The sequence below is a fragment of the Pogoniulus pusillus genome, chromosome 14 (genome assembly GCF_015220805.1).
Source record: "Pogoniulus pusillus isolate bPogPus1 chromosome 14, bPogPus1.pri, whole genome shotgun sequence".
Taxonomy (NCBI): Eukaryota; Metazoa; Chordata; class Aves; order Piciformes; family Lybiidae; genus Pogoniulus; species Pogoniulus pusillus.
The window spans coordinates 22,652,072-22,676,827 of NC_087277.1; the positions used below are offsets into that span (position 1 = coordinate 22,652,072).

The 24,756-nt window shown below is 40.3% G+C and overlaps 1 protein-coding gene and 1 long non-coding RNA gene across 3 annotated transcripts in view; one reads left to right on the plus strand and one right to left on the minus strand.

The window, feature by feature from the left end:
• Positions 1-13,264, plus strand: part of LOC135181407 (uncharacterized) — a 56,711-nt gene extending 43,447 nt beyond the window's left edge. The window contains exon 4 of the long non-coding RNA XR_010304853.1: positions 13,137-13,264. This is a non-coding gene — a long non-coding RNA (uncharacterized LOC135181407). The remainder of the gene's footprint in view (positions 1-13,136) is intronic.
• Positions 12,079-23,203, minus strand: LOC135181404 (carbonic anhydrase 3-like). Of its 2 annotated transcripts, XM_064154575.1 has the most exons (7): positions 23,111-23,203; positions 22,842-23,039; positions 19,719-19,837; positions 17,750-17,842; positions 15,826-15,891; positions 13,974-14,129; positions 12,079-12,450 (listed from the first exon to the last, which is right to left on the minus strand). In XM_064154575.1, exons 1-7 carry the CDS (start codon positions 23,145-23,147, stop codon positions 12,331-12,333), a joined length of 789 nt encoding a protein of 262 aa, XP_064010645.1. In that variant the 5' UTR covers positions 23,148-23,203; the 3' UTR covers positions 12,079-12,330. The 2 variants fall into 2 exon arrangements, with proteins under 2 accessions (XP_064010645.1, XP_064010643.1); XM_064154573.1 differs by lacking the exons at positions 19,719-19,837; positions 23,111-23,203 and having other exon boundaries at positions 22,842-22,937.
• Positions 23,204-24,756: the final 1,553 nt, after the last annotated feature.

The window sequence follows — 24,756 nt, forward strand, 5'->3', positions numbered from 1 at the left end:
AGACTAATCTCAGTACTTTTAGAAGCATGGTCCAGATCCTGCCTCTTAGCTACCTTTTTAGAAAGACTGAAATACATCAGAACTTAAATAATTCTGCACTATAGCTAGTGAGCTAGCATGAGGCAAAGTTCTAGTGTAGAAAGTGCAGCATGGATCCACATTCCTTACATGTGCTTAACGAAGGCATCTTTTGTGTCAGTAAACTAAAAACTCTGAGGAACACAGTGGGAGGGTAGATCTGCAATTGTGAGGATCCATCGACCAAAGCCTTGATGCTATTGATGGTAGTGAGGACAAAGACACAAAAATGACTTCCAGAAATAGATAAGAGGTTGTGTTTGCTCATGTTTCATAACTCACTTCCAGAGAGTGGAGGAGGTTGCTATTTCTAACAATCCTGACCTAGCAGTTCCTCCCAAACGACTTTGTAGGCTTTGCTCAAGGGACTAGGAATTAATGCAAGATCCTTGCCTAATTAGCAAACTATAACCTCTGTATATTGTTCCCATTCTTCACAGTTATTCACTTCTCCTTACAGATGCATAAGACAAAAGACTATTAACACAAGAGTGTGTAGTTTCATTTTGGACAAGTATAAGAATAATTCTTGTTCAAGAGGCAAAGGCACATAGCTGGCCAAAGGATTTAGGCTGAGGCAGTTATCTTTGCTTCTTATACTTGCACCTGGACTTAATACTAATTACCATTAAAACTAAGGCAGGCAAAGGACTGGAGGGATGAAGAAATTATATTAAGCTTATTCTGAATTTAGGTACAAGGCATGCACAAAACCACCTGAATAGAAGGCTCTGTACATTCAAAGAATCAGCCTGAGAACTGCTGTATTTCTTGGTAGCATAATCATGACTTCATTCCTGGATTTAGACATATGCATATCCAAAACTCGTCAAATCAAAATGTATAAATTTTGCTGACATTATAAATACAATGTTAAAGTTATTCTTCCAAGTTATTCACATATTTCACAGAAATCTCAGCAGCTAAGATGTTTTCATCTTTAACCACAGAAATCTCTTACAGTGATATTTTGCTGAGGACATGAGAAAGAAGCTATGAAGCTATGGCACTAGACACCCACATAGAGGGCAGTCAAAAGAATTGTAATCTATAGCCATGCAAATTCCTGTAATTGCCAGACTGCTCCTTTCATAATACAACAGTAAACTTGGGAAATTTCTGTGGTACTTCTGCCATTCCTGTTATGAGGTCTTGGAAGAATCATCTACTATATTAGGTTATTACAGGATTCTTATTCAAACAATATTGTTCCTTGCATATTTATTTTCAGAACTAAGATTCTATGACTCTATGATTGAGAAAGTCACTAACATCAGTAGCATCAAGGCTTGGGTCGATGTGTTCTCACAATTGCAGAAAAATCCTTCTTTGATTACAAATGAGATCAGCAGCAATTACAAGATCAGACTTACCTTCCTTCACATGCTGCCAATTGTATATCATACTTCAACCCCAGTTTTGGCTTATTCATGTATAGGTGTATACTGTATCTTTAATTCAAGCATCTTCCCCAGACAGTATTTTTTTTCCTTTTCTTTGCCTCTTCCTCCCCATCCCTATAATGCAGAACAATCATTGCCTTCAAGAGCTGAACCTCTGCTTACTAAGGCCTTGCTGAATTCTCTAGAGTTGTACCTACATTTGTAGTACTAAACTGATCCTGCAAGAGACTAAGAATGATTACTCATGCATGTACATCTGTTTCAATTGCAAAACAAACATGAACATAAGGAAAAACTTTTCACTGTGAGGGTGACAAAACACTGGAATTGGCTGCCCAAAGAGACTGTGGAGCCTCCTTCTCTGGTGATATTCAAAATCCGCCTGGACACGTTCCTGTGTCACCTACTCTAGGTGATCCTGCTCTGGCATGGGAGTTGGACTAGGTGATCTTTCAAGGTCCCTTCCAACCTGTAATGTTCTGTGATTCTGTGAAAGGTATTCAGCCAATCTGTGGTTCCCAAATGCTAAACAATGAGGCTATGGCAGGTGTTTCATGCCGTCATCAGGGATCACATCCCAAGCCTTTAAATGTGCAGCTTAGTGGTAAGTTTACACAACATCTTAAGCAGACAGAGTGAGAGACCATTAATGAAGTCCCACTCATTAGAATGTCTATCAGTTGCTTCCAGAGGGATCTGTCAATTTATCTATACTTTTACAGAAAGAAAGGAAGATGCACAAATTCTTCAGTTATTTGACCTTTATTAAATATAACTCCCACCTCCAAACTTGAAAATCATCTGAAAAGTAATTGGCATAAGAAATAAATACTCAGTAAATCTAAAAATGCACATATGCAATGGAACAAAAACATGATGGAAATGCTGACAAAAGGAGGCATTTGAGACCAAGCTACTTTATATTGCAGGCTTGCCTAAACCTTGCCTAGGAAGATCTAGCCTCAGAACTGCAGCCTATTTAAAAAATGCATTGAGATCAGCATCACATAAGCCAGTTGGCTGAGCATTATGGCATCATCTTGATGACATTTCTTTGCTTATCTGCTTGGACGTAATGCGATCACTATGGAACGGGTAGCACCTCAGCAGTCCAACGGCTTAAATACTTCTGCAGTTTTCTGCAGATCAAATAAACAGCCAGCTGGTCACACCAGTTAATGCCATACTGCCTAGCTATAAACTGAATGTTTTCCCTATTCATCTTCCCAATTAAGCACATTTACTGGTAAATCACTAAGTGCTTTATTGACTGAGCAGGGAAGAAATGGGAAATAAAGAGATGGATAGGAAGCCATTGTGTGTCAGAAAGAATGGCCTGGGCAAGGAACATATGGAGCCCTTGCTATAAGGAGAATGGGAGCTAAGTATGCGATAGCAGAGACTAATATAAATTTCTGGGCCAGACAGAAAAGAGAAAGGGAACTGACTAGAAAGAGACAGCGGTGGAGAAAAAGATGGAAAAAGATTTGTGGCACAAGAATTATTGGCATGATTGAAGATAGGCTGGTTGCCAGGAGTCCATGAACAGAAAGGAGAAAAAGGAAGGCAGTTTACAGTGTCTGTGAGTGGAGAAGAAAAAGAGTCAATGTGGGGTCATTAAATACATCCAGTAGAAGAAGTAAGGCATTGCTACAATCCTCCAGTATATGCAGACTCCCTGTCCTTGAGGTTTTGTACACCTGGGATCAAAAAGAAAGAGGCAAGTCAAAAAAATTTTGCTAATTCAAAATAAATTAAGGTAGCTACTTATTCAGATACTGTGAACAGGATTTGCTCCAGTAGAGTATTCATTACTGTTCTGGAATACAATTTCATTTGTTTTGTTTAGTGGCCTGAACATTGACACAAAATTTATCATCAGCCTGTTCAAGCATGAAGTCATGGCCTGTAATCCAGAGGAACCCAGGCAGGCTGGAGAAATGGGCTGACAAGAGCCTCGGGCAATTGAACAAAGGCAATGCCAAGTCCTGCTCCTTGGGAGGAGCATCAGGACCTGCACCAGGTTCTGCTAGGGGCTAACTGGCCTGCAGGCAGCTTTGCATAAAAGGACATGGAGATCCTGGTGGACAACAAATGGAACATGAGTCAGCAGTGTGCCCTTGCTGTGGGACACATTGAGCTGGATTAACAAGAGTGTAAACTGGCAGGTTGATGGAGGTGGTAATTTCCCTGGTGCCACTGGTTCTGGAGTCCACTTTTGAGCCTTCTCGAAAGACAGTATAAGTATTGCAAGTGCAGTGGCGGGCTGGCAAGATGGTGGGCTGGAGCACATGGCAGACAAGAAGAAGCTGAGAGTGCTAGATTTGTGCAGTCAGTAGCGCAGGCTGAGATATGTCTGCTTTAATTCTGCTTCACCTCAGTGCCTGACTGAAGAACCACTGCACCCTGTTACAGAGCACCTTTGGAATGTTTGTTTTGTGCCTGCTACAAATATTAGTATAACATGCCTTCTATTTTAATTAGGAATTTGTGGACAGCGATACAACAGAAAAGAAGCTGCAGAAAGCACCATGTTGTTTTGCAGTGGCACAGAGCATGCCTGGCAGTTTGCAAAAGACATTCACACAGTGCTTTTCATTGAGCATGCCATAGTTGGCATGACATGTCACAGCCAAGAAGCCAGTTTGTCATATGCCTTCCACTTCACTGAAATTTGTGCCAGGCTATGGAAAACATGGCAGGCATGAATGGAAACCTATCAACAGCCAGATCTTCGCCTGCCAAAATGAAAAGGACAACATATTGAGTTGTGTTGCTATTATGTCACAGTCCCCATTTTTTCCCACAGTTTCTGTTGTCAAAGAGCAGAATCTGACACAGGCTAAGAGTGAATAACTCTCTAAAACGTCTTTCCACCAGGCTTTATTAGCTTTATTGTATTTTTATTGCTGCACACCTACAGAATCCTAGAACTGCTGTGGCATAACCTGCTCCAGCACTTACGTTATTTAAAAGTCTGCATGAACAAAATCCATACGGAAACAAGAAACAATGCAGATTTCATTAGGTTTTTATATGTGGATGACCTCAAAGAAAATACTCCCAGTGAACACTTCTAGGTGAATGTTCAAAATGTGTTGGCAATCTTGGCTGGAATGCAGGATAAAACACTTCAGCATGTGCTCCTGTCTACCCGCTTTGCAATGCTATGCATCTACAACACATAACTGGAAGCTCATTTGAATACTTTCTGAATGCCATTCAGCTGTTGCTGTCAACTGCATTGTTTTGCTTGCTACCTTTCCATTCCTTTCAGAGCTCTAGAAGACATTCGCTTCTCCATGCACACACACAGAGACATCACCCATGATTAATGGTGAAAGCCAGTAGGCTTGCTTCATTGAATATGCAGCAGGGTAGGTTGACAAAAACATGCTCAAGAAGTATGTTACTAGACCACATTATGGTTGAGATAGTAGTTTGTATCACTACAGTGTTGCAAGATAAACCAGAAACATGCATTTCTGTAGAAAGAGATCATCTGAAAAAGTTTACCTGGTGCTTATGAGAGGCTATTGCCTACTGCAGGGAGCTCATTAAGCACTAACAAAATTTGGCAACTCTTTGTTGGCCTACTTGTGCATGTAATTCAACAAGTCCATTTTACTACACCACTACAGTTTGTAGCTCACAGTGACCCATGCAAAGAGAAGTATGCTTACCTAGATCAGAGGTAAGCAAGAAAGCAACACCAGGAGAAAGATTGATGATGGACACCACCCCTACCCCCCTCACCCCTCAAAATCCTGCCAAAGTTTAAAGAAAAAAAAAAAGAGAGCAAACTCTAGAACAGAGCCTGCTACTGGAGACAGCCTGCGTGCAAGATAGATAGCCACTGAGACAGACTGGCAAAGTACTCTAGATCTTACCAAGAAAGTGTAGACAGAGAAGCATGAGGAGGAGCCATGTCCACAGCAAGACCTGAGGCTGGATACGTAACACTGAGCCATAGACATTTTGGAAACATAAAAGAGAGGGGTTTCTGGGCAGTGGCCAGTGTAATCATTTACATGGAGTTGGATTTAGCTTCAGTTATGGTGAAAGCCACACCACTTCCTTCACCAAGTGCAACCCAGTTTAAATAATGAAGTTATTTGTATGCTTCAACTAAGTGTCCATCCAGTGATGGAAAAAAACCCACAAATGAGATCATAAATTCCAGCAAACATTGGCAGGATATATGGATTATACAGAAATTCCCAGTGGCAAAGAGTAGGTGGAAAAGCATTCTGCAGATAGTACTGCCTTGTGCACTGTCCATCTGGGCAAAACATCACATCTAAGATTAAGATTATGTGAATATTCCTAAATATTCCCTCCACCATTTTCAACCAGGGATATTTGACATCTTTTGTGCATCAGACAGACCAGAAAAGGAGTCAAAAGCTGAGGCAAGGAGACATTCAACAGCTTATTTTCTTCAGACTGGCTATAACCATGCATTGCTATGATAGTTATTTTCCTGTTGCAACTTTTTTCTCTATGCATGTGTAATTGGAATTAATCTACTCATTTTCCTGCCGCTTAAAGTATTCTACAGTTCTCTTCATGACATGGAAATAAGTGCCCTTACATTCATGATATCTATCTAGAGAATGAGTTTTAGAGAACGTTTTTCATTCAGCAGCTTGTTCATAGTAGATGCTGCCACTGAATGAACGCCACTGTGAATTGGACCTTGCAATCACACAATATGAAGATACAAATGCAAGTGTTCATCCAGAAGTTTTATGAGTCTACATGTAGTGTTGCCCCAAGCAAATATTTTCTGAATCATACAACTTAATTTCTTGATTAAAGATATTTCAATACAACAAGAAAAAGGGGGGGAAAATGAACAAAAAACCCAAAGAAAAACCCAAAACAGCAAACACCCAAAGAAAATGGAGTTTTAGCATTGCTTTTTATTAAACATGAATTGAATACTAGAAAAATGGCTCTTCCTTCAGTCAGATCCTGTGAGGAGAGAACATCGTGCTTCCATCATGAATGACAGACAAGAGCTAACTAGGCCAGCCAAGCTGAGCAAAGCAGATGAGCAGCAGATTTTATCAGGCTTCTGAATATTCTTGACTAGCAATGCACGCTGTTATTAAATTTAACTAATGCAATTTTAATTATTTTACACTAATCAATATGAAACAGTGAGAGTTCAGTTGGAATATAAAGCAACAGAAAACAAATTCCAGATCATATCACAATCAGGGTCCAGCAGGATGTTGATTTTATAACAAAACTGTCAGGCAAGCAAGATTCCCCATGTTAGATCTTCACTCCCATTGCCTTCAAGAGGAAGAGATGCCACTATACATAGCAAATTCTGTGATTTGGGGGTTTTAAGGCTATGTGAAGCATATATAGGGACTCTGGATGGAAATATTCAGTTATTGTATGTGATTTCTTACAGTGGTGTTGAAATAGTCTGATGCTGGGCACCAGTATAAGAACGTAGTTATCATCACTGTTAATTAGTACAGTACCATACTGTCTTTAATCTGTGCCCTAGCACAACTGCTACTTTAAAGGCAGAAGGCATATTTCGTATCCTTAACTTTACTTAGGTTACACCAACTCCATCCTTTTCTGAAGTTAATAGTAACGTGCTCTAAGATGTTAAGCATGGTAAACATTCTTTCTGAACTTGCATCCCTTACCTTTCCTGATGAGACAATGAAATCAATGTTTCATTTATAGGTCTTGCACACTCTTGAGTAGCAAATCAACTTTCATCTGTTTATTCAAGGGTCAGTAGCATTTGCTTAGCTATAAATTTAGGTATGCTGCAGACACTGATGTAATGCAGTATGCAATAATGTCCAACAAGAAAAATATTTCTTAATTGTACACTTTCACCAGAGATTTATTACACAGACAATGCACAACACTGGGAGCTCTCCAAGTAAAGCTTAATGGCTGGCAGCCTGCAGTGTTAAGTAAAACAAATCACTATTTTCTGAAAAAAACAAACTCTCATGGGAATGCCTTTGTTTTTTTTTTTTATTCAGTGGAGGATTATCATAATCATAGAAGACAATTGAGACATCATGTGCAGAAAGGAAAGGGCCATGCAGACTGAAACAGTTATTTAGGGTATTAATTAGCATGCAGGGCAATATGCCCTGAAGCCCTGGCCTCATAATGACTGAAATTAGCAAACTCGGTGCATATCAGTGGAAGATTTTAATCTGTAGCTCCTCTTACTTTGTGGGTGGATTCTTTGGGACTTTAGGAATGGAATTACCTGGACTTCTCTCAGCCTATAGAAACAAGAGCACTTCGATACATAAACTTTGCATGAATAAATAAAAGCAAAAGCACTTCTATACATAAACTGCATGAATAAACATGCAGGCAAAATCTGAAATATTTTTACACAGAACTGGATCTTGGCCCATTACTATCAGCATAACACAGGATCCTATAGCTCAAGAATAACTTGGACTAAGAGCATTTGTTTCAATGGTCATTTAGTCACGACTCCTGCTGGACTAGAGGGATCTGTGCCCTGTAGCAGCTCAGGCTTCCTGCTAGCTGCAAGTCGTGTCAGAAACCATGCATGTTGAGGAACTGGCTCCACCACGTGGACTAGAACATTGTATTGGTTTAACGCAAAGGCTGCTCCACCGACACACAAGTGAGGAAAAAGTATCACACAAAAACTCAGGGTTGAGATTAAGAGATAAGAATTTACTGAGTAAACCAGATAACAGAAATGCACAATTACCCTAGCTAATAATCTAATTAATCTAACAACACAATGCATGATTACCTTAGTTTAGTCTGTGTGCAGAAGCAGCACAGCAAAAAAAAACAGGGCAACACCAGCATGCTACCTCAATACCACTCCTCTCTCCCCCCCTCCCTGCAGAAGAACCAACACCCAGAAGCAGCAGCTAGAACTGGAAGCCTCACATGTTGCAATCTGAACTTCAAGTTCCATAATACTTCAACCAATACTTGCATTTTTGAAGCTGGCATGACTGCAGCATAGTATGAATAACACAAGCAGTCAACTCAACCCATGACAAGTATGGGTCACAAACACAAAAAGAACCTCCTTCAGTTGTCATTAAAGGTGTTTGCATTGTCTGTGGGACAAAGGCAGGATGCATCGTCAGTAAAAAAAGGAAATACTGGGATGAATTGGAAGAATTAAAGATGTTAATCTAGTAAAGCTTTGTTTTCACCACCGTAGAAGTCTGAGAGAACTGGCCCATGGTCTTGCTGGTCTAACTCCAGAAATCAGTTTTGAGTTCTTAAGCAGCTTTCTGACAGATCTTTTGCAAGATATTAGCAACAGTAGAAGAGTGACAGTGTGCCACTCAAATTCATCAAAGGAATATTTTTCCTGACACCTACATGTTCTGCTTAGCAGTGGCACAACAGAACTGCAAAAGCGTGACTTAGTGTGAACCTCTGCCTCAAAGAATTGCTGGCACAATCAGTGAGACTTAGTTTAAGAACGGATGGTATTCTGTGTGCAGGCTTGTGTGTGGAGTCTAGGTATGGTTCAGTAGTGCAACTACTTCTTCTGCATGCTTGTTGGCATCATAACTTCCAATCTTCCTGTTAGGTTTTCTCCTACAAAGACAGTATGCCATCTCCAGGGAGAGCTTGTTGAACAGAGTTCTTCACAGAAGTGTTGTAATTTACCATGTCAAAAGTTTTCTGAAGCAGAGACAACTCTGGGTGGAGTTTGCGCTACTGTTCTCCTTAATTTACCATCTCACTTAATGATAGATTTCATTCTCGTCTGAATATTTCTATGAATCATGCTTCATTTGAATTTATGGTCTTCCTTTGTAGATGAGGCAGTGTGGTTAGCATCCATATAACATATTCTTGGTTTGTTACCACAGAAATCAATACTCTCTGTCAAAGAGGAAAAGGCAGTAGAACAGAACTCTGTGTGTGCTTTATTCCTCAAGAGAAAAATGAACGTGTAAGGCATATTTGCAGTGAGGTTGGTGGTTTTGTGTTTGAAGACAGAATTGCAGCAAATGGCTTGATGAGGCACAACACCCACATTTAGTTGAGGATGTCCCTGCTTACTGCAGGAGGGCTGGACTAGATGATCTCTAGAAGTCCCTTCCCAATCCAGTGCTTTCTATGATTCTATGACATGTGTGAGGGAATGATACAAGTATTGGTCTTTCTTTTCCTTTGTGCCCACTAAGCATGTGTTTGCTGTTGGAAACAAAACTGCTCCATGAGTAGTTGTTAAACTTCTGCCTATTCTACCTTTCAAAAGCAGTGGAGGGAATGTGCAAATAAAGTGCACTCAGTGTCTGGTTTTGTGGGTTTAAGACATTATTTCACTTAAACAAGTTTAATCTGTGCATTTAAAAAGTAAAAATTAATGAGAACATTTTGGAATGTTCAGCTAACACGTCAGCTAATGGATCCTTGTGCTTCTTCTAAGAAACTGAAATTCATCTTTCTTAGTGATATTCAACATCAGACATGAATGTATGAATTTTGAGGAGACGTAAGGGAACATTTGTGTCCAGGCAAGAAACACTTCTTTGAACCTGAAAACAGGGAACAAGTGACACTGTTCTGATGTCTCCTGCTTTTGAGGATCTGTTTGATTGGATACACAGAAACCAGGATGACATAATAAACTAAACTCCAACAGCTCAAAAGGTGATTCCACTTTTCTATTACAAGCATATGTATTGGAGAAGAGTAGCAAGGTTTTCTCCTAAGTTCTCATTACTTTCAATCATCACTCAGCATTAGAGATAAAACCACAAATCATTTTTTTATGTAAGTGTATTTATTGGTTCTCTGAAGACAAAAAAGCTGTTAAGTGTGGGCAACTCATCATGTATCATTGCCCCATTAACAAGATATTAAATCATCACAGTCAATGGCTTTTAAAGTAGAAAGGCTCAAACTCTTGCCTCAGTTATTTGTGCTGAAATGTTCTTGACAGCAAGATCAACTGCATTTGGATATGAGAAGAAATTGCATATGTATGATGCAGAACAGCAGAAAAAGTGTTGCTTATGAGTTTTCAGTAGAAATGTTTTTATGTGTTGAGAAGATGTACAGATTCACGAGTTTAGAGATCTCAAGAGATCCTTGAAATCACTACAGCTCGAAGTGCTGCACTTGTAGTCTCAAAAGGTGACCCTCTGATAAGGTTAAACCAATGCCAAAGCATTTCTAAACTGAATTTAAGCAAAACTTTAGTTTCTGATGTCATGAACTTGTTTTTAGAATGAAACTGCTTTATACTAAGCAAAATACACTTATAATAAATGGAGATATTAATTCTTAATGGGAATTCATAATTCTTTGAACATTTGTAAATGAAAACAAAGGATCAAACTTTGTCCTTAGTTTCGTTCCTGAATTCTCAATTAATTGTGCTGGTAGCAACAGTAGAATTTGTCCAACATTGCCCATTCACCTCTTTGCCATTAGAGCACAGTTTTTCTCAGAGAAGTGGGAAATGCCAGTTCTAGGCATTTGTAACCCTGCTTTTTTTCAGACTTTGACTTAGCCTTTATAATGTTGCCATGAACAGGTGTGGCAATATCTACAGATTAAGCCCCTTTGCCACATACTGATGAGAATCCAGAAGCTCCATTTGCAGGAGGCTTCATGTTTGACCACCCAATTTCCTGTTTGTACAATACTGACTAATCACCCTGTGACCACCCCTACGTACTATAAAGTAGCAGATCTTTACTCACAGAACCTGCACTTGGGTTCAACTTGGGTGGTACTTGTGTTATGCTGATTATAAGTTTCTGTCTGCCAGTGACTCCTCGCTCAGATCATATGTGCTGCTAATGTGTCTACACAGAAAGTAAGAGCTAAACAGGCTCCACTTAAGAGTCTCCACCTACAGAGTCACAGTAAGAAAGCAATTAAGTGACTTAGCCTGGATTTTTCACTAATGAATACAAAAAATAACACACAAGTCATCCGTAAGGACCCTGTCCATATGTAACAGCATCCCTAATAGGTGAAATGCAGACTAAAATATCAAAAATCAAAAGCCTGGCGTAGATAAGGTAGAGCAGCAGAAGAAAGGCACTTCCCACTCATCAGTACAAAGGTGCTGTACTAAATACAAGACAAACGTGATGCCAGCAGCACGCTACACCTGTATAGGTGAAGTGACAGCAGCAGTAAAAGAGCAAAAGACAAATGGACAGCAGCAGCACATGGCAAAGACAGTAAATACTGAAATGACAGCAAGGTGCCTTTTCTTCTTCAGCCACAGAAGCTGAGTATGTCTCATTGTATCCTCAGAATATGAATCTAATTTTGGATAATGAACTATGAACAAGTGTGGGAAGGAAAAATCTAGTATGTTAAAGAAGCAGTTACTCTTTGGAAGTTGGCACTGGAGAAGTGGGATAACTGGAAGGTCGCTACTAGCGATGCTCTAGGAGCAGGCATTTTACCTCATCTTCATATACTGTTTACCCACTCTTGTTTCTGTTTTCCTGATTCCTTTTTTTTTTTTTTTTTTTTTTTGCCTTTACTACATTTCCTTTGAAATTAATTTAAAGTACTGCAATGATCTCATTTTTTTTCCAAGAACATATGGCAGAGAAGTAACAGTATCACAAAATCTGAGGCATTTGTGGTCAGGAATCACATTTATCTCTCATTTCCTGATTAAGGTTAGCATTTGCATACAATATTTTGCCTGCTTTCAAAATCAGATTGACTTTTACCACTCAGAATTTCAATCTGAGAAACGCAGACCTGGATCCAGAGGAAAAGCAGTAGACAGCAAAAACTAATTATGCTTTGGGATGCAGGGATGCTCTCACTTGGGTTCATTAGAGTGACACCTGGGACTTCACTTGAATGAAGCTCTCACTATCCTGCCCTTCACAGGCTGAGGTGGGCGCCAGTTATCAACTAGTGGGTTCACAGGTTCATTCTCACCATTCTTGGAAAGGCTGCGGAGCTTCGCCATCTGCAAGGACAGAAAATTAGTGTCTGTGTGAATTCTCACGGGTGCAGCGTGGACCTTGAGCAAACTCTGAAGCAGAGAAGTTTTCTTATACAAAGAGAAACTTACTGGTAGAGATGACTCATAGAATCACAGAATGGTCTGAGTTGAAAGGGACCTTAAAGATCATCTAGTTCTAGCTCCCCTGCCACAGGCAGGGATAAATACTAGACTAGGTTGCTCAGAGCCACATCCTTTGATCACTTCCAGGCTTGGAGGCTCCATTGCTTCTCTGGGCAACCTTCTCTGGATTGCTTACCAACCTCATGGAGAAGAATGTCTTCCTAGTATTTAATCTAGATCTAGCTTATTCCAATTTAAATACATGAACTCTCCATCCTGTTATTCCATGACTGTGAAAAGTCCCTCCCCAGCTGTACTGTAGACCCCTTCAAATAATGGAAGGCTCTTATAGGGTCTCCCCAGAACCTTTTCTTCTCCAGGCTTAACAGCCTCAACTCCCTCACCCTTCATAGGAGAGGTGCTTCAGCTGGCCCACCTCTGGACCCATTGTAATAGTTCCATGTCCTTCTTTTCTTGGGGACTCTCAAGTTGGACACAATATTCTATTTCGGTACATTATTAGTGGAGATCAATGCAACCCAACAGCTGCCATTGTTTCTGAGAATCTTTGCACTCTTCATCCACAGAGCAGTGCATCATCTGACTCTTCCCTGGGCTTCTTTGGAATGACTCTTTTGGAATTGTTTTTTTCTGACCCACTCTCACAATGTGGAGAAGGAGCAGAGGCCTCCTGTAATCCTGCTGAGGCTGGACTGCAGTCAAATCACTTGTGAAAATACAGCCTGTGCAAGGTAAAGTGATAAATTTTTCTATTTGCTGGTCTGCAGAAGTTTGTATTTTGTTCTGTAAGGCAGAGGAATGTGTGCCAGCTGGATCATTAGCTTCAGTCATGAATTCAGCACTTAGCCCTTGTTCTCCAAATTAAATTAAATTGTTACAATTTCATCAGAATGCAAAATGAATCTCTTCTGAAAACAGCCAAGTCAGTAAAAAGGTTGCACCCTGACTTATATGACTGAAGTAGAAAACACTATCAACAACCAAATGCTTAAACTCAGCTAGTTTGATCCTTCTCACCGACAGCTTCTAGAATTCAAGATCAGCAATTTCTTAAACTGGGCAATCGGCTAAATGTTAGTCTCAACACTGAAGCACAGACGGACAGAGGCTGCTGTGGTTGCTGAATTTTGTCGCTTGGGGGCACTTCTGCCTACAAAGAGTTTTAGGATTCTGGTCCTTGCAGAAGCTATTCCAGGAAGTGTCTAGGGAGAGAGTCTGATTCTCATAACCAGTTTTAAAGTACATTTCAACAGTCCACTCTGCAGGCAATTTATAGCAGTCCTCAGATAAAGCTTTCCTTATTAAAAAATGTAAGGTAACAGGAGGCTTGCAAGTCGTCATGCTGACATACTGAAACACTGTTGAGGATTGGTAAAGGGGTGGCAGAACTTGCTGGAGATTACCTGGTCCGAGCTGACTTCAATTGGCTCCCTCAGGAGAATCCAAGTGATGCATTCCTCACAGGGAGGTGTAGTGAATGAACCCTGATAGGTCCAGTAGTCTCGAGATTTGGGGAAAAGAATTGAAGGATCAAAGTGCTGGAAAGGAGCCTCTTTGCCCTTAGAGAAATAAAAAAATATGGCTCTGTACAAATTCTAGAAAACATCATTATCTACGTTATTATAAAGAAAGTGATTAAATACCAAGATTCACACAAAAAATCAACCCATTTTCTTCCTGTCAAGCAGTTAGTAACAAGTGATATTTTTATTCTATTAATACATTAAAAAAACAGAAATTAAAATGTTCAGGAATAGCTACCAAAAAATTGTTACATTTTTCTGTTCTGGAATTATAAAAAAAATTGTTTTCTTTTATGTCACTTGGGCTAAAAGTTGAAGGCTGTGACACTGCAGGTGCCAACACTGTTTTGCTCCAGCAGAACATTGGCTAGGTATTTGTCACAGATTCATTACAGTCTTCTCCTTTACCGGAAGGAATTTAAATATGCATCTCCCACTTCCCAAAATTGTATCATCATGGTGACATTCTCAGTCTTTTTGCTGGTTCCTGAAAGATCCTGAATGTCTTAGAACTGAAGGTGATTGTCACCAGACAAGGGAGAACAACAGACACCAGACCACATTTCCTGTTTTTTAAACTGAGTAGGATACTCAAGAGAATATCTCCACAGTGCTGTGTTCAAACCTCCTTGTCCCCCCAGGGCAGCAAGAACTAGACAAGAAAGCTCAGTTCTCTAGTGGTATTTAGGATGCAGTTCTGGAAAGGGAAATCCAGTGAAAATTCTCAGTTCCTTCTATCATGGAGAACCTTCTTTAGATGGGAACAGAGTATTACACTACAAAGTGCAATGGGAAGAGCTGAAATTTTTCCACACGTCCTTGCAGAAATTATACGTGGAAAGAATAACATCAAGACTCCAGAGAATCACATCACTTAGCCCAAATTTCACTGCCAAAGCAGGATCACTTAGGGCAGATGAGAAAAATATTCTGTAAGTTTGATATGAGTTTGCAGATTCAGTTGTGATGATCTGGTGTTATGGTTAATGTGACAGAAAAAAAAGTGGCTTTTCTATTAGCAACACTATCATAAAGAAGAATTACTAAAGTATACCTAGAGGTTAAGCCATAATGTTGAATACCAGTAGGTGCAGAATCACAGTTCTTTGCAAAGCACTTCCTTCTGCAGTGGTATCTATGCAGCAAGTATGGACTTTGGTCCTTACATCATTAATTAAAGAAGCACTTCACAATAGATTTGCAGAGCTATTGGTCCTGGTATCTTAGAAAAACAGAACCTGGAACTGATGAAGACTTGTAATCACTTCTATAAATCAATTCAGTCCATCTTAAAGCTAACAGTGTTTTCAGTTTCCCTTACTCTGAGTGCACCATCATTCCCACTAGTTTCTTCTCATTTCAGGCTAACTAAATTTCTGGCTTTCTGCATTTGTTTTGGTCACTGTGTCCTCAAATTAAAGAAAAAAAAGCTTTTAATTTCTTCATGTTTGCATACTAACTTATTTTTATAGAGCAGTATCACAATGACTATCAATTGTGCTTGCAAGGATTGATACAAAATCCTCTACAACAGAACAGTTATTAACAGAATGAATAACAGAAGTGATTAGTTACATGTTTACTTAAGTAAATGTCCTGCTCCACAGCCCAATGTATCACTCTTGTGCTAGTGTTGGGTATCAGAACGAAGGCAAAAGGAGTGAATCTGAACTTCTGATTTCTGCTTCTGCTGCTTTTCAACTACAATATAACACAAAAATTGTTTTGATACCTTGGTCTTAATGTTATCAATTTCTTCAAGAATTCTCTTCATCTCTGGTTTGGGAGTTTTTCCAACCTGTAATGCAGAGCACAGGTGCTGTGTTTTTTCATTGTGTTCTACAGTATTTGAAAGACAAGTCAGTACATCCCATCTGTCACTCTCAGGACAGCCAGTAGCCTGACACAGAGCTATCTATGTTAAAAGAACATCTGAAACTGGCTTTGCACTTCAAAAAAAGCCTCTGTAAGGCATCTCCCACTGTCTGAGGAGTGTCATCTGTGCCCGCCAGGGCCTAGCCCTTCCTCCTAGTTTGAAAGCAGCCCACGACCACTTTGAGACCTATGAGCACTCAGCAAAGTGTTGATAGTACGAAGGGCTGCAGTTCCTGCAGACACTTCAAACATTCTACAGCAGTTATGCAGCCACAACAGACTTGATGTAGGACATCAAGATGAGATTGATGTCATGACCTCCTCAAGCCATGAGGTCAATTTAATGCTTTTGTTCATGATATTCTGCAACTCCAAAAGCTTTGTGATAGCCTTGCATCCCAGAAGAGTAAAGACAATATTCATAAGACATGCTGTTATTGACATATCTTCTTCTCAAATGGTTAGAATTCAGTTCTTCAGGAGATAATCTATTCACGGAACATAACAAACCCAGAGCAAAACAATGGCACCCGTGCCCAAGGGCATGAAGGAAACAGAGAAGATAGAGTGACATGCTTACTTTTTAGACCTTGTAGCTGACCTTTGCATGATTAATGGGAACATAATGTTATGCTTTATAATTTGTGTCTTGCAAGATAAAGCTTTAACCTAAACTAGACCAAAAGAAATGATAGAGGACTTGAAGGGCATAGTTGTATGAGAGAATCTGGGCAGGTGCTGACATTCATGGTAACTACAAGAAAAGAAGGTCAGGCTACCTCACAGTATAACAGGGTCAGAACTACATTGATTCTGGCCTGTCCGGAGACACTGTGGCAAAATTAACTATATGCATCTGCTATTGCTCGTATGAACACAACTTACTAGGTAGAATAATAAAAGAGCTGTTTCTGATGCTGTGTTCAAGCTGAAGTGCACACCTGCACATGAAATAGGAGGTTATTCTTCCCCTGTACTCAGCACTGGTCAGGCCACACCTTGAGTACTGTGTCCAGTTCTGGGCCCCTCAATTGAAGAATGATGTTGAGGTGCTGGAACATGTCCAGAGAAGGGCAACAAAGCTGGTGAGGGGCCTGGAGCACAAATCCTATGAGGAGAGGTTGAGGGAGCTGGGCCTGTTTAGCCTGGAGAAGAGGAGGCTCAGGGGTGATCTTATTACTGTCTACAACTACCTGAAGGGGCATTGTAGCCAGGTGGGGGGTGGCCTCTTCTCCCAGGCAACCAGCAATAGAACAAGGGGACACAGTCTCAAGTTGTGCCAGGGTAGGTATAGGCTGGATATTAGGAAGAAGTTCTTCACAGAGAGAGTGATTTGGAATGGGCTGCCCAGGGAGGTGGTGGAGGCACCGACCCTGGGGGTCTTCAAGAAAAGCCTGGATGAGGCACTTAGTGCCATGGTCTGGTTGATTGGTTAGGGCTGGGTGATAGGTTGGACTGGATGATCTTGGAGGTCTCTTCCAACCTGGTTGATTCTATGATTAAATGGCAGCCACATAGCTGAAGTCTGCATAATTTATCACCTTTAGATTGTCTGCCTGTTAGTGTTTCTCAGTGTCCTAGACCACATGCAGATTTGATACTAGGATTGCTTTCTTTTTGTTAAGTTTATTTTAAAAACAACTGAAAAATACCAATACATTACAATTGGGTTATAAGGCTTCTTTATTTCAAGGTGAAAATGTTCAAGAACAACACAACTTTTTTTCCATTCCATTAGAGAAAGGTGAAAAATACAGAAAATTAGGATATTTGCCACTTACTTTCAGAAAAATGCCCACAACAGCCACACCATCAGGTTGTTTCAAAGCTCCAGCAAAATTGCCATGTTTTGGATTCCAGTGCACCATGTGTAACTAGAAGTCAATGAAACCTCAGTTAAAAATTGCCAGGAGCACAACCTTAGAAGATTTACATTATCTTAAAGAAAGCTTCCAGTATATAGGAAGGAATGGACATAACATAGAAACTGTGCATAAGCGTTTCCTATTTCTGTTCCCATGCTTACTTTCTGTAAAGCATCTCTTTGCATTTAACTGCAGCATAAAAGAAAGAACATTGAGGGTACCACACAGTACATTTAAAAATTAACCACCCAGTTTAACTACAGTTTAACCCAAGCACATGATGTGCACACATGCAGTGCATGAAGCACCTAATGACATGTACTTGATCTCAAGTAGACTTTCAGATCTTCAGGTTATGCTCAAGGATCCACTCTGGGTTGTATCCCTTACTACTTCTCAGCACATTGTACTGGAAAGGAGTGGAGGTAGTAACCTGGCATTTTTTTCTTGTTTCTACTTTCAGCAGTGCTGTATTTTCAGGATATATTTCAAGTTTTCACATCTCCTTCCAGAAAATCTTTGGCTCCTGCATATAGCTACAAATGTTGCAACCATCAGTGTGGAATCTTGAAATAAATGGTGTCCAGAACATTGTGCCATAGAAAAAGAACAACAGCAAAAAAAAAAAAAGGAGTCTTGTGCATATTTTTGAGGGCAAATTTTAATATTTTTTAAAAAATTGTTTCAAATAACAAGGAAATAATTCGTCCTGCTTATAAATGAAATGCATTGCTCTCTGTTTCTTTTCTCTTGAGGATAAGGATAGCATTGCCAAGCATAAAGCTGGAGCAGCCATATATCTTTGATTGCATTCCAGCAAATGAATGACAGGCTTCCCCTTCCTGTCAGTAAATATCAGAGTACTGCAAGCAAAAGCAAAATAAAAGATCTATGCTAGAAGTAACCAAGAAATAGCTTGAGGAAGCTGTTTAGGCAACCACAGAAAGTAGAACACAAACACAGTCTGGCTGTGGCTTAGGAATGGGGGAAAAAAAAAACCCAAACAACTGAAACTACCACCCACAGTCATATCTGCCCAAAGTCTCTCCTGTGCTAGGTGGGCAGAGCCCCTGGGATTCTCTGTACCTTAAGGGGACAGGTGGGAGGCAGGAAAATGCTACTGGAAAAATTTTGTGGACATAGGCATAAATTTTGAGCCTATTCTCAGATGGAGGAAGGAGGTAACTTCCTTCACTAGGATTGGTAGTGAATTTGCTTGTGTTTATTACCTGAAGAATTCTTCAGGGCCTAAAGTAGACATTACTTTTAACAAATCTGGACAGTAATAGCATAGTATTTTAGGTTAAAAAACCCTCCAAACACCTGTTGACTACAGTTTCTGAAAATAAATACAGAGATTTAAAGTATATTTAGAAGCTAGAAGATATTCTTTACCACTGTGTATCAGCTTTAAGGTGGATCTAATTTTGATTGTCACTTTATCAAATGTGCTTTTGGTGCATTTTTCTTTTCATTATTAATGCTTTCTGGAACTAACTTAGCAATTCAGGCTATATGAGAGGTAGCTTAAAGACAAAAACAAACCCAAAACACCCCTCATCAGAAATCACATCTCCCCATTTGACAATAACAGATTGCTTTCTCTCAAATATTTTGTTAGACATTCTAAAATATCAGCAAAATCTCTTGCTTCAAGAAGCAAATCCCATGTTAGTATACACATGCGAAGATACATTTGTTGGCAGATGCTACTTCTCTTTCTGCACGCTGACAAATAGTCACAAGTTTTGTAGACAGATCTTTGGGGGGAAAAAAGCCCCCAAAATGTAAATGCTTGCAAAAGGGAGAACGGTTAATCTGTTCAGGTACACAACAAGTCAAATTCCAGTTAGTACTGAATGCTGCTATTTAAAATAGGGCCTACCTCTGCTGCATATTTCACCCCATCTATCACATGCTCAGAGCCATGGTCGTCAGAGGAGCCCCAATGCAAGTGAAGCTGGCGCAGCCGGTAGGCTCCAGTGAGTGGCCCACCTCTCAGCACTGCAATGGATAATCTGCATCACCAGCAGCCTACAGGACACATTCCTTCACTGAACAGGCATCTCTACTTAAAACAGCATGGAGCACCTTTTGTAAATCCAGGTGGCTACAGTGGGGGCCACAACAGTCAGTGCTTTCCAAGATTAGCGCTGAATTCTGTTACCACTCAGAAACTAAGTCCTGTTAGATATGACCACTGTGGAAGCTGCTATCAGTCAAGCACAGAATCACACCCCAGAAGCACAATAAGACCCTTTCCTCTTGGCAGGTGGTTGTGCTATGGTTTCTGATTTGGAGAGAGGATGAAAGTATTCCCAGCTAATTTTCGTAAAGAAAGTGATCTGTTGTGAAACAGTTGAGGAAATGACTGTGAAATTAACCTAAAGGTGCTTTGAAGCATACCTCTAGTCCATGACTGGCATACCTTCTGCAGTTCAGACAACTAAACAGTGGTTACAGCATAGCTTACTGCTTCAAAAAAAAAAAAATCATTCTTGAGAGAAGAGAAAAATTTTAGGTCAAACGAGTTAGAAAAGTGTTCTTGAGAAGAAAAAAGCTGTATAGCCCACATTTAACATTGCTGCCAATTAAACAAATTAAGAAGCTATTATTTCTGCTGACCTCACATCAGTCTGACAGTTTACATAATTTTTGCCTTCTAAAACATCACACCTGCTCTTTCAGTTTAGGGATTCTTTTGAAAAGGGACTGCTTGGAGGGCAAGCTTTCAAATATGTTTTTCATTCATTACCTAAGGCAGGAATGAGAAGTGTTTCCTTACACAGAAAGCTGATAATGCAGCTCACAACTGCAGTGCCAGAAGGCCTTGTTTAAATAGCATACAAGTTTGAACTTCCACCAATAGCTTTGAAGTTCAAAGTTAACGTTGAAATAATGTTTAAATCCTCTTGTGCCAAATGGTCTCAAATTAATTCTTGATATCATATGTGTTGGAATACATACACACAGTAAGAGTTTAACTTTGCAGTTTCTCTTTTTAGTTTAGTAGGTGTCACAGCCATCAGGGGTGGAAGAGGGCAGAAACAAAGCACTCTTTCAAGTTTTAGGTATAAGATTCCTCTTTTTTTTTTGCATTTATTCATACATAAATAAATTACCATAACTAAATCCACACAGTATTTAATAAGCCTTCATTTGTCATGAAGTAGAATTAGTAATATTATTGTTCTTTCGCTTTTCAATGTAGGAAAAATAAGGCATAGATTCTGGGCCCCAGATCCTCACAAGTATTTGCTTACCATTTCACACTGGAATCAATGGGAGGCAGGAACATTCAGAAGTTGAATTTATGTCATCTACCTCCATCTGCAAGCTCAATCAATACCAGAGCTGGAAATTCATTTAGCAGTCATTTCTTACAAGTGGCCCTTTCCAGAGCTCAGGTACTGTGAAGCGCTTGGAAACATCACTTCATAACCATATGCAGATCTCTATAGCATAAAAGGAAATCTTTTTAACATTGAAAATGTTTCATGTGATTAGATTAAAAAAAAAAAAGCTATCTTCATGATATTTTTCCAGTAAAAATGGGTTCTGTAACTACTACTTAGCTGCTGCCACCACAGAAGCTGACAAATGAAGGTCATGTATATGAAGTTATTTTTCATGTGGTTTTATGGAGCTGTCAGGCATTGTATTTGATTCCACTTGTCTGTGAAAGGCTTTGAACCCTAAACTACTGTCCAGCAGCCTGCAGAAAGTTAGTAGCAGCAGCAGGGGCTGAGTGTACACACTGGATGTCCAGATGTGCAACAGAGATGATGGAGAGGGGAGAGGTGGGGAGGGGATAAAGGAATATGATTCAGAATAGGGCTGCACAAAGAGTAGCACTGTTTGGCCAAATCAAGTTCTCTCTCCCATACAGTTCCCTGGGCAGACACATTCTTGAGCAGTCTCTATCTAAACATTTCAGCCTTTAGGAAGCAGAACTACCAAGTGGAAAGATTCATGAAGAATTTAGTTCCCATGCTTTGAGTCATGGCATTGATTTTATGCAGTGCTTGTAGAAAAGCATTCCCCGTTATAACAAAACTGCAGTTTATACTTTTCCTGCAGTAATAAATGGTAAAACACCATACAAGTACATAACAAAGAGATAGTCCCTGTCCTAAATAGCTTAGATTCTGTCTGCAAGATGTGCAACAATAACAAGTAGCTGTAATGCTAAATGAAGGAGTCCAAAGAAACAAGGAGATCATCAAGAATGAGAGTGATTTTTCAGTGGGTGCAGGTACATTTCATTAAGTATATAGTTTACTTAGAGTAAAATCCCAATATGATTGCCTTCAAAGCCTGTGCAGAAAAATACCATGGCAACTAACTCTATTTTCCTGTCTGAACTCAAAGCTAGGCACTGATACTGCTGCGGAAACATGATGTGAACAATTTGGCTTAGGGCTTAGAGATTGCTTTCTCTCAATTAAATAACAAAGCCATTTCATAGCTTTTCTAAAGCTATGAAATCCTGTTTTCATAGTTTTTTCAGACTGTGGAGGCTCTTAAGTCTTCACATACACATCAAGACCATAGTCTGTGGTTTTAAATGCTCCCAGAAATGCAAATCATCACACTCCACAACCTCTGAGAGCAAAGTGGTTCAGTGTTCTGCCACCCTCTAAGTGATGAAACACAAAATATTTGTGTTTGTAAAATGCCTAAGTGTCCATACCAAGACCCCACCCCTATGACAGTCTCTCCTCTGACACACGAACTGAGGATGTAGTGTCTGTGCTGAAGGAGGTAGCATCCACTTGAGTATGTATTTCAGGGGTGCCCCTGCAGCTGCAGCCTCCCTGTCCCACTTCTGGTAGACCAAAACATGGTTGGATTCACCAGATTAAACTCCAAGAGAGCCATTTTTTAATGTAGTCAAATGACTTTTCCCTGCCAGCCTCCATATACTATCTACCACAAGAAGCATTTGGATTCCCAGTGCTTTGCAAACCTCAGTTCCAAACAAGCCCCATGCTGAGCCAGAACCAACCTGAGCGATCAAAAGTGTCATCAAAGACGACTCGGCAGGTGCGCCCGTTGTTCAGGATGGTTTTTGCTGCTCCAGGATCGTAACTGGCATGCCAAGAGGCAAGCGAAGAGTCGTGCTGCACATCTTTGCTGTTGATCTCAATGGGTGACTGCTTGTCTCCCTTGGCCATGGGGTAGTTCTCATGCCAGTGCTCAGGTCCTGTCAGAGGAAAGGCACAGAAGTGTCTCCCCGGCTCAGCCCTGTCCCACCAGCCCCAAGCCCCAACTCACCATTGTCACTGTCATAACCCCACACGGACTGGGCCATGGTTCCACTGCCCACCCTCACACCACAGTGGCTCTGACAATGCAATGATCTCCCTCCCTGCTTCCTCTCCTCCTTCTCTCCTTCCCTGAGGGGCTTTTTATAGACAGCTGCAGCTTTGCGTCCTCCCTTGAAAGGTGGGCAGGGGGAGGGCAGCAGCAGGAGGCTGTGAGGGTGATTTTGGGCGAGCTGCCAGGGCAGGCAGGCTTCAGAGTTACAGCTTCACTGCTCTCACAAATACTCCCATTTAACAGCTACACAAAACGCCGCACCTGCCTGAAGGGATATCTCACAGGCTTCAAACCCATGCTGTAGTGCAAAGCTAGCCTCTATCAGCCCCAGCAGAGGCCATTGCTGGCTATTTGGTCAAATTGTTCTCCAGTCAATTCTCCTACATGCAGGGAGCTTTACACCAACTGCATTTCTCATGTTAAATAACTTAGAAGTGGATATTTTGGTCAGGAAAACAGCTGTTTTTTCAGGTGATGGAGAGCTAGTGATCAGTGTGGTTGTGTTAGTTGGCTTTGTCTCTACACCTGTATTGAACACAAAGTTTTCTTCTAAATGCCAGCTCGGCCACAAGTGTCCCTTGGCTTTGTCAGTCCATGCTATCATTGCTGCAACTGTATCTACCCCAAACTAAATGCTATCTCAAACTACATACCTTCAGCTGATGAGTATTCCAAACTGAGTATCTGGGCATCAGCCAAGAAGCATAGTGAGCCATAGAGATTTTAGACACAGTTTCAGCAAACTTGCTCATGTACTCCTTGCACCCATCATCACTGGAAAGTGTGGTGGAAATGTGTAGCTTTGCGAGGTTGTTGACCTCTCTATTGGTGAGGTACAGGGAAAAGGTTGAGAAGCTCTAATATACAAAACCTATGTTTTGTATATTGTATTTGTATTTTATATCTCAAGACCAACTGGAGGATACAGGTTTCTCTTCTAGCTTCACTGCGTAGCTAGGCTAATAAATAACTAAATGTTTAGAGAAACAACAATGATTTTTTTAGATTTACTTAGTAAAAACTTCTTGCTCTGAGGTGAATCATAAGTAAACATTCCTCCTTTGAGAGACAGGTAGGAGAAGACCTCCCACTTAGGGACATGCATCTGAGAAGTGTTTGTGTTTGGAACATATGTCAGATTGAAACTAAACCTTAGCAACTTAGGTGATATCATAAGAGCTGTTCCTCTTACCATCTCTAAAGATACAAAGATATGCTCATTATCAAATGTTCTTCAAAACTATTTCCTCACATCTTGCCTAGGCAGAATTCAGAATACTAGGTATGATGGTATGGAAAATGGCATCTTTTCACTTTCAGAAGAGGACTCTGAAACAAAAGAAAATACGGTCTTTTACTCTGTCATCAATTTAATGGATAATGTCACATTCTTTGCGGGAACAGCCATGTAAAATTAACACCTGTTGCAGTTTTAATTCAAAAGGCTCAGACATTTATCTTTTTGAGATGGTTTCTACCTCATTTTCTGAAGAGGAGCATTTGTGAGGTCATGAAATTCTAATTGGATCAGTTTACTTTCTGTCTGTATAAAGACAGCTTTAGTGGGCTTGTTTATTGATGGCTCAGAGAGAATTTTAGTG

Bases quoted from the DNA above. Each gene is read 5' to 3' on its own strand.
- LOC135181404 (XM_064154575.1), bottom strand. From the start codon at position 23,147: ATGGCCCAGTCCGTGTGGGGTTATGACAGTGACAATG. The intron at 19,838-22,841 runs GTTGGTTCTGGC...TATCCATTGCAG, and splicing joins TGACACTTTTGATCGCTCAG to TGCTGAGAGGTGGGCCACTC. The intron at 17,843-19,718 runs GTAGGCCCTATT...ATTGACTTCTAG, and splicing joins GGGTGAAATATGCAGCAGAG to TTACACATGGTGCACTGGAA.